Below are 15,084 nucleotides of genomic sequence, written 5' to 3' on the forward strand. Positions count from 1 at the left end.
CTGTGGACAGTCACCCTATTTAAAAAAAGTGGAACATAAGGTTCACCCCACTTCCCACATCAATACTTTTCCTACAAAAACTACAATATATGTGTTTCTCCAAAGGGAGTCTCACTCATCATACTGGTGTCCACTGCATAGAATCTGCACTCCCCGCCCTTGTCTTATATTAGCAGGAATGTGTGGTGCACGGAGGGGCTACTGGGCTCCATATGGTGCACAGACTGTAGATATACAGGTAGCAAGAATGTGCAGAAAGCAGGTGTACTCCAAACCTTACCCTCGATACTGAAACAACCACAACATCAAGGCAAGAGAGAGAGAGAGAAAGATGCAGGAGGAGGAGCGGGAGAATCAGAAGACGAATGCTGTGGGAAAGAAACTAACAGTGGGAAAGAAAGTGAGAAATCGGCTGCTCCTGTGTCAGTGCATCTGGAAGCAGTTCTCGCTTGTTTTGAACTTTTCTTCTCCTCTATCCACTTTCAACTTGCCCAGAGGCATCCCACAGTTTCTGTGCTGTGTAGCAAGTCAAAATGTTTTGGGGTGGATGTTGTAAGAAAACAACTTTTGTATGGCTTTGGATCATAAGCCACTGACACGAACATTAAGCAACCCAGTAAATCTTCATATTTAACATCAGAGCAAAAGGTTGTTTATAAATAATATCACAATGTTCATTATACAGCATGTTAAAGCACACAATAGGTTATACATGTCAGAAATATCTAATTATACATAATATTACATCATTGATTTGACTATGATTTCATGTCATGTCATTCCTGAAAAGCAGCAAACACAACATTCCTAGTGGTGCGATGCTGCCCTCTACAGGAGACACAGAGAATGAATCACGAACTTTTTAGTGGAGTTAAAATTTATTATCACTGCAAATGTATGCCACATGTTTAATGCCATTACAACAGGTTAACAATTACTTCTTTCATATAGTTTAGTGTATTCATTTGCTATATGACAATACAACCATATTTCATAGTAATTTATATCACTGTAGGCTGGGTTTTAAATAAAATGAGTTAAGATACACTTCAATACATGGATGCAGACAGTGGGTCCATTATCAGTGATTGTACTTCAGGGGTTACAGAGCAAAATGTATCTTTTTCAAAATGAGTATCATCATCTAATGATCTGTAGTAAATTGAAAATTCAATGACTGAGTGACAACAGGAAAAAGTCATTTGTCCAATAATAAAAGTGTGTAAATGTGAGCTGTGATTAAAAATAAGACTACAAACTACCTTCTGAGTTAAAAATCCCACATAGCATTTCGGGATGTCACTACAAAACCCCAATTCTGTGTACTTAAAGAGTTCAATATCAGGGAAATAATATCATCGCGTGTAATTAATCAAAAGTGATAATTCGGCACTTATGTGTTGAGTGTTTGCAGCAAAAAGGAAATTACGTCGCATCTCATGAAAGGCAACTTTGAGGCAAATAGTGGTGAAGTTAATGAATGATGGTGAGAGAAATGAATACAATGAAAACTTTGAGAGGCCACAGTACATGGTTTATGTTGAGCAGCAGCAGCCTCTTGATGTTTACAGCTTTGGGATCAGGTTGAAATGGTGAACTACAACTGAAATAATGAAATGACTGTAAAGCTGCTGATAGTGAATAAAGAACTGGACTAACACTATGTAGTTGGGTAAATATATTAGCACGATGCTCAGCTGCACAAGTTCCACAATGCTGCAATAATATTGTCAAAGGGATATCAAATATTCGATGTACCTCTGTGGTATATTGGACTAAAACAATAAGAGAAAAGTAATGTTCTTGGCAAAACTGTGTATTTAAAGACTATGAATGCAAGTTTACGTTGTGTAAAACACTATGATATAATAATGAGTTGGTTTTTTGGTCCATGCTGCAAAGACACAAACAGATACAGACTGTCTCTCAGATGTGCGAAGGATGCCAGATAGAAAGAGAATGAGTGAAACTGGTAAAAGGAGAACAAAGAGGAGGAGGAAGGAGGGAGGATGAGTGGGTACAGAGGAGAGGCTGTGTCATGTCGGTTAAATAAGACCTGTAGGAAGGAGGCGACACGTTTTAGAGCAGGATCTCAATGAGGAGGCGTTTGAAGTCTCCTCCACACTCGGAATCCAGAGCGTCTTTCAGGGTAACGTCGTATTTCTCCAGATACATGTCCTTCACTGTCTCCAGGTCGACCTGTGGGTTCACAACACAATCTCTTTTCATTGCTTATTTTTGTCTTTGAATTGGATGTTTAAATGAATTACTTTAAAACCAAATCTGATTCACTAAACATTGTGACTCCTGTGCGGTTACTCAGAACGATTAGACATCTGGCCATGCGCTCACAGACTTGCCTCAGAGCGGCCTACAATGATGCGAATGAGCGTGTCTTCATCAGTGCCCGCTCCTTTCATGGCGGCATTAAGGCGCCGGGCAAAATACAGCTGCGGGTTCTTAGCACACCTGACTTTAAAACACACACAAAGGCAGCCGGTGTTATGACAAGAACTGATATTTGATTCGATATGTCATGGCTTGTGAATGAACCTGTTACGGGGCAACCTACCCAGAGTAATGTAGCAGTCCTTGAGGGTTCCTGTTGCCTCAGAGTCAATGGTGTCCAAAATGTCTGTTCCTGAAAGCTGCAAGACAATAAGTCAACATGAGAACTTACAATATCAACAATGATGAGAAGCCAGTAGGAAATCATCTCTCAGCCACATCTTTTCTTTCCAGGAATGAGTGCAGTCCTTACCGACTCATAGACCTTAAAGGTGGCCTGAAGCTGCAGGTAGTTCCTGTGCGTCAGGATGAAGGTGAAGGTCGACTCATCTGTGCCAAATCTGCCTTCTCCTGCCTGACAGGCGCAAAAAGGAGGAAATAATACGCCAACGTTTGTGAGTATTTGTCTTAGTATTACATGCGTCTCATTTCCTATCCTGTTTTTCTGTTCTATTTTGTCTCATTTGATAAGAGGGGCAAGTGCAGTTATTCATTAAAGGATAGTTCCTGCTTTATTATAACAATAAGAATAAGATAGTACTGGCTCAGACAGTACAATGTTATCATGACAACTAAGTGGCTGGTGCTATGAAAATAAGACTGATAATAAACCATAATGAACTTAAAAAGGAATGGCTCTGGGTCAGTCGTATATGAAGAGGCAAATTATACGATTTATATAAAAGAGTCTACAACCATGCAATAGCTGCTCTGTGAGGCTACATAGCAGTGCTTTGAGCTAAATGCTAACGTGCATGCTAAGATGCTCACAGTGAAAATGCTTAAGTGCTGTTGTTTAGCAGGTGTACTGTTTACCATGGTCACCTTCTTAGCATGTTAGCATGCTAACATTAGCTAACAGACACTAGAAGCAAAGTACAGCTGATGACGGACATGGCATTCGTTTTGCAGGTGTTTGATGGATAGATGAAAGTTGCAGTGATAGTCGCCAAAACATTTCACTAAAAACCCACAAATGTCAACCTCATGGTGGCGCTAGATGAAAAGTTCATCAAAGTCAGTAGAGAACATAAGAATGTCTGTAAAACATTTCATGGTAATCCATCCCAATAGTTGTATAGAGATATTTCAGTCTGGACCAAAGTGGTGAACCAACTGACAAACTGCCATCCACAGAGCCACAATGCTAGCATGGCTAAAAAGAACCGACTCAAAACCTCATAATAATATGGTGAAAATGCCAAATGACTACCTCTGCACGCATTTACATTTGTACAGCATAACTGTGAAACTTAAATATGAAGCTTCACACCTTAGCTGTGAATTTCCACAAATATCCCACAGTCCTTTGGTGTAATAAAAGCCACAGTACATTACCTCAAGAAACAAGCTTTGATTTAATTAAACCTGTACTTGTGAGATTTGCCCGTCATCCTGGGCTCACATGCTTAAACATCCAAATCTGGGATCACATTACCTTGCAAACACTGATGTTATTTAAAGGGCACACAATGAATAAGGCCTCTAATTTGAAGGAGTTATGCAGCACAGATTTAATCTGAGAACGTACCTCAAACAAAGATGCGGCATCCTGTTCAGCTAAATCCTCATCCACTTCATAGCCCTCGTCTCTGCTCGCCTGTTGAAGGCGAGGGATATAGGAGAAGAGAGGGAATACAGGAAGGAGATATGGAGGGGAGGGGAAGAGAGGTTTAAGGGGATGGATAAGAGAGGTGATGCATGGAGAGAGAGTGAGGGAGTGGGGGAAAGGTCAAAAAGATGGATTACGAAAATAATCTCAGGCATTTAATGGGATAACGATCATCTGCTTCACATCGATGGGAAATACTTGAAGGCCACTTGCAGCTCTTTGGACAGACGTCGCCGTACAACATGAGTCACACTGTGTTTGTCAGGAAAAGAGAGGGGAAGCAGAAAAGGGTGGGAGCGCTGAAAAAGCCGGAGCATGCCACACAATGATGTGATGTGTGATGAATGTCTCAGTGGGCGAATCACAGCACAGACAACAATCCTGTGGGCCATTATCAAAGGATCTCTCTTCATGGCTTCCATCCAGATTCAAGACTTCTGCCTTATATCTAATTGTGCTTGAAAATGTGGTGACTCTCGCTGCTTTGTGTACCGCAACCCCCCTTATAACTACCAATGGTGTTCATGTCTAATTAAAGCCAAAATAATGTGTCTTTACCTGCAGCAGAGACATCAGCAGGTTCCTCACATCTCCACTGGTGTCATCCTCAATGTCGGCCTCTAAGTCACGCTCGTGCACTGTAAAGTAAGAGTCAAAAATATTCAGCGCTTCAGTAGAGTCTGACATTTTTTACACAATCGACAGATGTGTGCAATATCTGTGTTCAAGTCCCTACAGTACAGTGCGACAAGATATTTTGTAACATGTGAAATGTATTCGTGGCCTGAGGAAAACATGGCTCACTACAGCGTGACTCACTTCTAAAAGGGAAACACCCATGACATCATGACAAAACTTGGTATTTATTTGTTCCATGTGCTGATTAAATGACCACACTTTCCAGAATGAGAGGGACATCAGATTGGTAGCTGTTTAGCATGACTCAGCATGGAAGAGAACTCACCCAGGGCATAAGTCTCCTTGTAGCTCAAGATGTCCTGTTAGAAGTTAAAGAAAGATGAGTCAGCTACTGACATTAAAGTCAGAGACTAGCTGGTGAGCACAGTGGAGCACTTAGCAGCTAAAGAGCTAAATGCTCCATCACCTCAGCAGTTGGGGGTGAATATTGGAGTCAAATTCATCAGGTGGTCAGAACCACGACTCCAAATGAATGCTAACGTTGCTTTGTATCTGCTGAATGTGAAAATAAACAACTCTTTGCTAACACGTTAGCCATTTAAAAAAAGGTGACAAAGCGTCAGTGCTGCGTTCACAGTCGGCTGCACAGCAAGTGGCCAAAACATTAATGCAGGTCAACAGAAGAACAGGGTCACATCAGGGACATGTAATTAGAAAAGAGGACTCTTCCTTATAAACTGAAATTTGTAAATATGACTTGGGGTACCACCTTCTATTAAGGCACACTGTATAAACTAATAGCTTTATTAAGGGTTAGTAAAACATATTTTAATGCTTTACAGATCAGCTTTTGACCACGTTATGAAAAATCAGCTGGTGTATATCTGCTACAAGCTTACCGTAACTTGCTTTGCCGTTTCATTGACCACTTCCCTTCTGGAAAATTGCTCCAGACCATCAGGCCTAAAATCCATTTATCAACCACAATAATAAATAATAAAGCCATCAGTAAGAAGCTATTATAAACTCCTTATAAAGTATGCTTTATTAGAAAGTGGTACCCAAAATGAAGCCTGTATCTTAAGCAGATTGTTCTTGATAGAACATCACCAGGCAGTGAGGACAGATAATCCTGATGATTTATTATAGTTAACCTGGAGTCAAAGAAAGAGTGAAAATAGAAACATGCTGCACAACAACAGTGTCACATGTTGACAGACCTCATTGGTGGCTGTGCACAGGATCTCTACCAGCACGTCTTCGTCCGTGCCCGCCCCCTTCATGGCCTTCCTCAGCTCCTTGGCGAAGTAGACACGAGGAGATTCCAACATGGCCATGGTGGCGTTCTCAAAACTACCCGTCAGCTCCTTCTTCAGCACCTCCTCAAGCTCCTGATCAAAAACACACAAAACGAACACGGAGGTAACACGGTGCAAGGTTGTCATATATGTGTGTGTGTGTGAGAGAGAGCGGGAGGAAGGTGGGCAGGTACTCACATCGTCATACTTTTCAAAGTAGGCCTGTTTGATCTCCACACGCTGAGCTGCAGAGCGATTGGCCAGGATTTGAATAATGGCCTCCTCATCTGTGCCTGGAGAACGTAAACAGCAGCACACACACACACAAAGGGTTGCCTTCAGCATCCTTCAAATACAGTAAAAGTGCTTAACCATCGTAGCAACATCACACTATTAGACACCTAAAGAGCCTTTTAAAGACTGAAGGCAGCCTCTTGTCACTCAACCTGGACAGGCCTTTTGTTAAAAAGGCTGCCAGACAGACACATTTTGGATAAAAATGGGGTAAAATAGCTGTTATATTCACAATCAATTAACCTCATGTAATATCATAGTCGATAAGTGCACGACAAGCTCATATTGAGGTCATTTAAAACAGAAGTTCTGTCACACTACCTTGTTTCTTTGCATACATTTACATTTTATTTCAGCGCCTTTAAATCTGCTGGGTAACTCAGTGGTAAGATGCTCACCCTCACACATAGAGGAGGAGGAGAGACTGAAAAGCCTTTCAACATTGTGCTTGGAGGCCTGTCACTGTGAAACTAGCCATTCACCATAATGCAATCAACTTTGGTGTTTGAGGAGCTTTGATATACTCGATGCTATAACTTGCAGTGGCGGCTGCAAATGACAGCAAAGATAAGACAGAACGGATCAAATAAGGAGGAAGTGTTGCCAATATATTGATAACACACGATACTGCAGCTCCCAGTGCACAGATGTCACTGACAGATTGCCATAAAATGTTCTGCATGATGTCCGGCATCAGTTTACAAACTTTTGTCTTCAATTAACTTCAAAATGATGATGTTTCTTTGTTCACAGGAGTATTAACACACAATGAGTTGATTTAGATGATAATGGATGCCTTAATGATGTGCAAATAGAGAAAGAGAGTGAGGCTTCTGGAGAGGACTGAATGAAGAATAACAGCACAATGACATATAGAGGAATGAGCGAAAGCTCTTATACTGCACACTTACCTAAACCTTTACACGCTTTCCTGATAGCCTTGATATCAGATGTGACATCAAAGTCCTCATATGGGACAATGGTGGGCTTAGAGAACAGAACGTGGCAGGATCATTGAACACATCACACAGCAAATATGCAGAAAGTATAAAATCATCCACTTTTAGGGTCATGTAATAAACTGGACATTCAAAGCAGTCTGTAAAAAAGAAACCTGACCTTACTACTAGTATAAAGCTACAATCCTGATTCTCCCCACTCGTCCAGATTAAAGAGTGAGGCTCTGGGGAGGTTTTATTACAGCACATCCAGGCCAGTTTCTCCCGCAGGAAAAGGGTGCAGCCTGTGCGTGTTCGCTGAGTCACGGGGCGGCGGCAGCAGCAGCAGCAGTCTCCCCTCCTCGCCCACCCTCCGGTGAAAACAATGCGGCCTTATTGATCAGCGTTTCTGAGAAATTCCTCATCGCTGCTGCTGCTGCTGCCTCCCCGGCCTGGCAGGACACACACTCCCTGTGCTCAAGTTAACTGCGCAACTCCTGCCTCACTGCTACAGTTTGCACAAAAACTCCTGTTTGTTTTCATCAGCGTTTCAGGACAATAAAAAAAAAACAAGCCTTTGGACGCTGTCTGTGGTTCTCAGCGATACTTTAGTGTTGCACTGATTAAGAGCTAATGTGACTTCAGCTGCAGAAGTTGTAGGAAACCCACTTTTCTTACCTGCGCGTTGCCCATGATGTTCCAGGCGGCTGCGTCCGGTTATAACGAGAGGAAGGAAGGAGAGCTGCGCGTGCTGTGTGTGTGTGTGTGATGTGTCGTGTGTGATGTGTCGTGTGTCGAGCTGTGCTGCTCTGTAGTTGATGTGAAGTGTGTCCGGTCGGATCAGCCCTGGCCGGTGCTGCAGGGATGACGTCACTGCCGCTCATTAATTTAACAGGATGGAGCCGGTGGTCCCGGAGGAGGCGGTGACGCAGCCAGGTCATCATCAACCGGTTGTCAGGCCGGTCCTAACAACAGGGATTATCTGTTGTTACTCGTCACCACAATATAACTAAGTACTTTTACTCAAGCACTGCACTTTATTGCAGTTTTGAGGTACTTGTAGTATGCTTGAGTATTTCTATGGTGTGCTACTTCATGCTTCTGCTCCACTATGCAAATGTTACTTTTTACTCTACTACTTTTTTTTATTTTAGTTACTAGTTACTTTGAACATCTAAATTTAACATATAACATGAGTGTCTTCAATTATCATGAATTATTTTTTATAGATGAAACTAGCCTATATAAAGAGGTGAATATTATAAGACTGAAAATGCTGTTTACACCTCAACACATCAGTCATAATAATTACCTGTAAAGTAAAATTATTAAAACAAGACTTGTAATGAAGTATTTTAAAACTGTGGTAATATAAATAAAATACATAAAAATGCATATGTATGTAATTTGAACACATTGAAGTGTTAGGTAGTTAAATCAGTAATAACGAATTGCATTTTATGAGATGAAGTTTTGTTTGAAAAATCTTAATCTGAAAAGTTACTTTCCACCTCTAATTATAAAAGCGAGTCCAATTCTCCACACGGTGGCAGTGTTGTGCAGACTGCTTGAACAGCCAATACCTGCTGCAATGGAGTTTACAGAGAACCAACTTGAAACAAATGAATTGGAAACGTGGTTTGTTGCTTTGTATTAAAACACAAATATTCAACCTGGTTTTACATATTGATGGGTTAAGACAAAAGATTGCATTTTAAGAAAATGTTGAAAAGTTGGTTGTTATGTTATGGTTTTATGGTCATTTATATTTCTCTTGTAAATTTCTGTATCCACTGAGAGTGAATATGGTATCTTGTAAAAAGCATTTACTTCTAAAGATGACGATAATGTTGTTTGGTATACTTGGTATCCATGGTGATCTGTGACTGACAAATGGACTGATGACATCAAGTTTAGTTTGGTGTGGTAAGGTGATTCATGGATTATGGATATTAATGTACAGCCCTGAAGCAAACTTGGGCTTTATAGAAAGATTTAATCCAGAGTTGAGAACAGGGTATTTACTGTATGTACATGCAACACAATATGAATGTACAATATAAATACTCCCATGTGGATGCTACAACATTTTGTAACTTTTTGGAGAAGCACTATACAGTATAACAAGCATAAAACACATTTAGTGAGCGAGTTACAACATTCCAGTTCAAACAGCCATCAGATTAAACCATCAAACCCTATCAGATAGATAAAAAAAAAACCTTGTGAAAGTTGGTGAGTCATGTTTATTTATCAAGCCTTTCACGGATGCTGTTTTCTGAATGCTTGATGAGCAAAACAGATTATTTACATAGGAAGTTCTTTCCTAAAATGCTTGATAAATACATGACAACATCTGACATCTATATTTGAAAATCCCATGTGCTCCTAAGTCCTCTTTCATAATATATGCAATGATTTTTTTGTGCTTCCAGGTGAATGTTAGTGTGTCATTACCCATGTATTTTCACTGTCATGCACACACCACCGTAATAAAGTTGAACTGACTACCGTGTGTGTGACTGCATCTCATTAGCTGTCACCGGTGGGTGGCTGATCACAGGACAGAAAGGCTGACTGTTGCCGTTGTCAGTTGGAGATGATGTTGAAATGGTGAATTACTCATTTTCTGTTAGCGAGAAAGTGGCAAAAAAGAAAAAAGCTTTGGTCATGCATAGTCGTGGTTTTTAGCAAGTATGTGCAAAGATTTGAAGGAAAGTGCATTCAAGCAGATGTAAAATGGGCAACTAAGTGACAGGAAAAAAAATGCATTATTCACATCATCCACCCTAGTTAGACTTGGTTTTGGTCCTTGAAAGACTTTTTTTTAGACATGTGGAAATACTACAGCCTCTGAGAAGGGACATCCAGGGCAAGAATATAGAGTAGAGTTTGAAATATGTGTGTACAGGAGACAAATACCAGAAGCAACAACATCAAAAGTTCCACTGTCATATCTGAGTACAAGTTAACCAATAAACATTTAGTTATTGGATAGTTTGCCACATGCAATGGCTTTTTTTTTTAGAAAAAGACATACTGTATATTGAGTACGAAACATACAGTCTTTTCTTGTTTTAAAATGAGGCTGTGCTACAATCCTTTGTTATTCCCATGTTTTGCTAATCAAACAGATCATATTTGTGCCATGAATTATGTACTTGGCCTAAAGGTAAGGCATCACAGCTGCGTCTTTGGTCCTGCTTCTCAGAGCTTGTATGCCATTTCTTTCCTTAGGTCTTTTTTTCCCCCTGCTGCCAGCATGTTTTCATCATCAGCGTCTGATACAGTGAGTCTCCACTGGCTTGCTACGTAACGTAGAATATCATCAGCATAACAGGGGAGACATTCGTCAATATTCAATGAGCTCATTAGGTGAAGCGTTTACTGTGTTTGTGACGAATGATTGTCTGATCTGCTGGTAAATACAGGTATGATTCTAATTATCTTGATGTACTCATCATGATAAAACATACATACAATGTAACTTTGACAAATGTGCAAGCAAAAGTGCAGACTAAAAATTCCTTTAAAGTGACTTCAAGGTTGCATTCACTGCAATGTAACAACGAGAAGTTTGAGCAAATAGTTATGTTTGGATTGCATCAATGGACAGCAGAATACATCTTTTCCTCACAACATCTCTTTTTCACTAAGGTCACCCAGAGAAAAACCTTCTTTTCAAATCATTCGGTTGCTTTTCTTCCTCCTCCGTGCTGTCGGTCTGTGAATACAAAAAAATACAATCATCACAGCAGCCATCATGCCCTCTCCCCAGAGTCTTTCTCCTGAAAGTCCCAGGGGCAAACATCAGCCGCAACTGCAGGTTTGTAACTAGTACTCAAAGAGCTCTCTTTCTTCTTCTCTGATGATTTTTTAGTCTGAGCAAAGCTGCTGTGTGAGGGCTCGGCCTCCCGGGAGAAAACCTCCGCCCTCCTGATCTCCATCGCCTCTGGGTCTCTGGTGGAGCTCCTCCGCCGCTCAGAAACCGGCCCGCTGCACTCCGACGACTGGCTAACGCGTCTCCTCTCCGATGGCGGCTTGCTGGAGGAGCTCCGCCTTTCTCTGCTTTTCTCCCTCCCTTTCTCCTTCTCGGCTTTGTGGTTGGACGAGCAGGAGCCTTTCCGCTTCTTCTTGTGCGTGGCGGGGCTGTTGCAGGTCTTCTCCTGCTTAGGTGAAGGCGGGCCGGAGTAATCCCATGGGCAGATCTCTACCATCAGGGAGGGAGGCTGCAAAAGGCTCCCCGTGGACTTGGAGTGATCTGAGTGGAGCCCCTTGGGCTTCCCATCAGTGGGCGTGACGCTTTTCTTACGCCTGATCCTGTCTGGCGAGATGGAATCTGAATCTCCTCCCAGCATGGGCTGCTCATCGAATTCCCAGGGACAGACGTCTGGCTTTAGAGGGAGAGGTGACCTGGGTGGCCGAGATTTCCGTGTTTCCCTGCCTTCCTCCCTTTCCCCTCCTTTATCTTTGGAGCGGCGTCTGTTGGAAGGGGACTGCCCCATTTTCTGCCTCTGCTGGGACCGGCCACCTTTGCTGATTCCAGAGCTGCTGCTGCCTCTACGGCTGGTGGTGGTTTCTCCGGGTGCAATGGAAACATGTTTCTGGGTCTTGGCCTCAGAAGGAGTCTGAGGTTCTTCCAACTCCCAGGGACAAACCTCGGACACGTCGTAGAGGTTCCTACCGGTCTCGGAGCAAATGGACGGCTGGCTGCCACTTACCTGTTCAAATGAAGCAATAAAATAAGCACCCAGTCAATCAGTTATGAGTGTATGAACCAAATGATTAGAGATCTCAATAGGACTGCAACAATAATCATCAAATATATTAGTATAAATCAAAACTGTTTAAAACCAAAAGTTATTAAGACAAAAAATGTCTTCATCAGGGGATAGCATTTGCTCAGTTGTCATGGAGATGACAGTTGTTTCCATACAGTTGTCATGGAGATGACAACTGTATGGAAAAATTGTATATGGGGCGGAGATCATAACTCCTGTCTCAGTTCAAGGATGATTTTTGGAGTTTCACCAATTTAGTGGTGACTACAGCTGCATGTGACGTCATACACCACGGTGTCCTTCTGCTAAATGGTTTGTGGAAAGTGCTGACCTTCTGTAGCTTGACAATGTCCATTGAAAATGGATCAAATTACTATGTATATGTAAAAGGGGTCAGCTCAACGGAGCATTTTATCTTCTTTTACCTCTTTGTTTTGGTTTTATGGCTCACAGCTTGTTTTAGCTCAGTCTCTCTCATCAATGTCATTTTCAGCAGCTGTTTTCAGCTAATAAACTAATGTGTGCCAACAACAATGTCTTCGCCATATCAACTTAAAAGGTGATATGTCAATGTTGTGTTCACAGCGTGTTTCGCTGCCATCAAGTGGTCAAAAAATCAGTTATTGCAGGTTTAGAGAATTAAAGGCCAGGCCATCCTCTAAGATCAACTAACATTTCAACACTAGAGCTAAATAACATGTTAATGCATCAATCAATTTGGATTTGCAAGGACAATATGTAAAAAGTACCTGTTGTTTCATGATGCCCATCTTCATGGGGGTCTTGGAGTACTCCACTGACTGGCTGATGATCATCTTGGGGTAATGCTCAGGTGTCTCATCCACCTCAGACAGCATCCTCTCCTCCTGTCCCTTCAGTCCCTTCTTGCTGGCGTCCTCCACGCTTTGCGTCTTGTTGGTCAACCCCGGCATCTTCTCCTTGGCACTTGCAATCACACTCAGAGACTTCTGCATGATGGAGGTCCGCAGGTGGACAGGTTTCTTCTCGTGTGTTAAGTTGTGAGCGCTGGCTGATTTCCAGAACAGTGGAACAGACTCAGTGGACTCAGCTGGTTCCAGTCTCGGTGGGGTCGCAGCTGGTTCTAGCTGCTTCTTAGCGTGTTTCCGGCCAATCAGGGAACCCAGAAGAGATCCTTCCCCACCACCTCCAGCAGGAGTAATTTTGTCTCCAGCAGTCGAGCCAGTTTGGCTTCCAGTTTCCTCATCCTGGTCACAAACGTGGTCATAGCTGAGGGACTTCTTCAAGCCCATGACTTTGTTCTTCAGGGAGTCATCTCGAGGTTTGCCTGAGGTTAGATCAAAAGAATAAGATGGTTTTAAAGTGGGATGGGCTCACTGATATGACTTACTTTCCTCGTATTTTAAAATTACAAGTTTATTTACTGTTTAGACATGCTAGTGGTGTGGGTCTAGAGATGGAAATGTTGTTCTGCCATTTGGTCCAAACTGAAATATCTCAACAACTACTGGATGGACTCAAAACCATTCCCATCAACCTCAGCTGTACATTGTGTTAAGTGCTAATTAGCAAGTGTTAGCATGCTAACAAGCTAAACTATGGTATGTTTACCGTGGTGAACATACCTGCTAAACATGAGAATGTTAGCATTGCTACTGTGAGCATATTGACATGCTGATGTTAGCATTTAGCTAAAAACACAACTGTAAGCTTAAGAACAGCCTCATAGAGACGAAACAGCATGAACATTAACTGGTATTTGTGGATTCAACAACACTTGTGGTATGATTGCACACTGGGTCACTGCCAGTCTCCATTTCATTCTTTATGCAGAGCTGACATCAAAAATCAGGAAACAGCACACTGTGTTTTCTGTCGATCCCATCTGTTGATAATATTAATAGGCCCTTTTTACAAAGGCCATTTTGACATGCCACAGTAAGAAGGTGCCGGTGTGCAGGTATAAATAATAAAATTCATGATGGCTGAATTCCATTTATTCCAGCTGCTTCAGTTTCAGGGTCCTGGTATTGTTCATGCTGGCTCACTGTCACACTGACATGGCTTACAACTGCACTTTTTCAGAGCTGGCTTCTTTTTCAATTGAACTTATTAGAAAAGGCATTAACACAGCTTGCTTATCCATTTTGTAGACTGTTAGATAGACATGACAGACAAAGCCGGTCACAATAGTTGGTTACATGTTTGCAGATAAGTAAAATGAACAGATTTTGAAAAGAGTTTAACAATATAAACGCAGGTTAAAAACAAATTCAAGCAGTTTGACAAGAAAGACCTGCAGGTCTTAACTCATCTAACAACTCAGCCATCTACAGCATTTCAAAGGTGAAACTCAGTGATAATTAATTTAATTAACTTAATTTCCATGCTGCTGCTATCGCCCTGACCAGATTAAACAGGTGGATCCATGATCTTACCGTGATGACTCGGTTCGAATGGGTTTCTCCTCAAGGTGCTGCGGTTGCTGCCGTGTTCGCTGCCGTCCTCACGACTGCACTGCCGGTGTATGTGCATGGTCTCTGGGATCTCTGTTATCCGTTTCATCAGGGAGCGGCCCAGACCTTTCTTGGAGTTGCGCTTCTTTTGGAGGTGAGGGTTGTTGGCAAGCATCTTCTTACGTTTGTAGACCTCCAGCTGGGCGTACAGCTTCTTCAACTCATCCTAAAAAAGGGAAGACAATGTAAATGTTGGGCAGGTTTTGAGTAATTACATTTGCACTGTGTAACTGTTTGATTCATATTTTGATGATCAACGTCCAGGTATGAATAACACACATATTAGGCACTGATTTGGGGCTGGTACAGAGGGTTACTCAAAATATATATTCTTGAATTGCTATGGCAACTGGTAGCTTGTGAAGTTACTATATAATAGAAATATAGTTTATAAATTGTGTAATAGTTTACAACATGTCTCCCATCACAGAAAACCATAAAATAGTTTTGCAATTGATAGAAACCAGTGGCATCAAGAACCACTTAATGGCACTGCTGCTCCACTGAAGAATGAGACTT

General features: G+C 41.8%; 2 protein-coding genes across 2 annotated transcripts in view; both read right to left on the reverse strand.

Annotated features, from left to right (window-relative positions):
* Nucleotides 1-689: 689 nt before the first annotated feature.
* Nucleotides 690-8,097, reverse strand: LOC139296219 (annexin A13-like). Its single transcript, XM_070918570.1, has 11 exons — nucleotides 7,968-8,097; nucleotides 7,263-7,338; nucleotides 6,256-6,350; nucleotides 5,980-6,150; nucleotides 5,085-5,118; nucleotides 4,679-4,758; nucleotides 4,040-4,108; nucleotides 2,762-2,863; nucleotides 2,573-2,648; nucleotides 2,361-2,473; nucleotides 690-2,199 (listed from the first exon to the last, which is right to left on the reverse strand). The coding sequence occupies exons 1-11, from the start codon at nucleotides 7,980-7,982 to the stop codon at nucleotides 2,080-2,082; spliced, it is 951 nt and encodes a 316-aa protein (XP_070774671.1). The 5' UTR covers nucleotides 7,983-8,097; the 3' UTR covers nucleotides 690-2,079.
* Nucleotides 8,098-11,050: 2,953 nt separating this feature from the next.
* The window catches only part of gpr158b (G protein-coupled receptor 158b), a 53,183-nt gene continuing 49,149 nt past the window's right edge, over nucleotides 11,051-15,084 (reverse strand). Inside the window, exons 11-13 of the mRNA XM_070919383.1 lie at nucleotides 14,488-14,731; nucleotides 12,820-13,376; nucleotides 11,051-12,010 (exon numbers count right to left, since the gene is read on the reverse strand). Of these exons, the coding sequence (XP_070775484.1) occupies nucleotides 11,051-12,010; nucleotides 12,820-13,376; nucleotides 14,488-14,731 (1,761 nt within the window). The remainder of the gene's footprint in view (nucleotides 12,011-12,819; nucleotides 13,377-14,487; nucleotides 14,732-15,084) is intronic.

This window comes from Enoplosus armatus, chromosome 14, assembly GCF_043641665.1.
Source record: "Enoplosus armatus isolate fEnoArm2 chromosome 14, fEnoArm2.hap1, whole genome shotgun sequence".
Classification (NCBI taxonomy): domain Eukaryota; kingdom Metazoa; phylum Chordata; class Actinopteri; order Centrarchiformes; family Enoplosidae; genus Enoplosus; species Enoplosus armatus.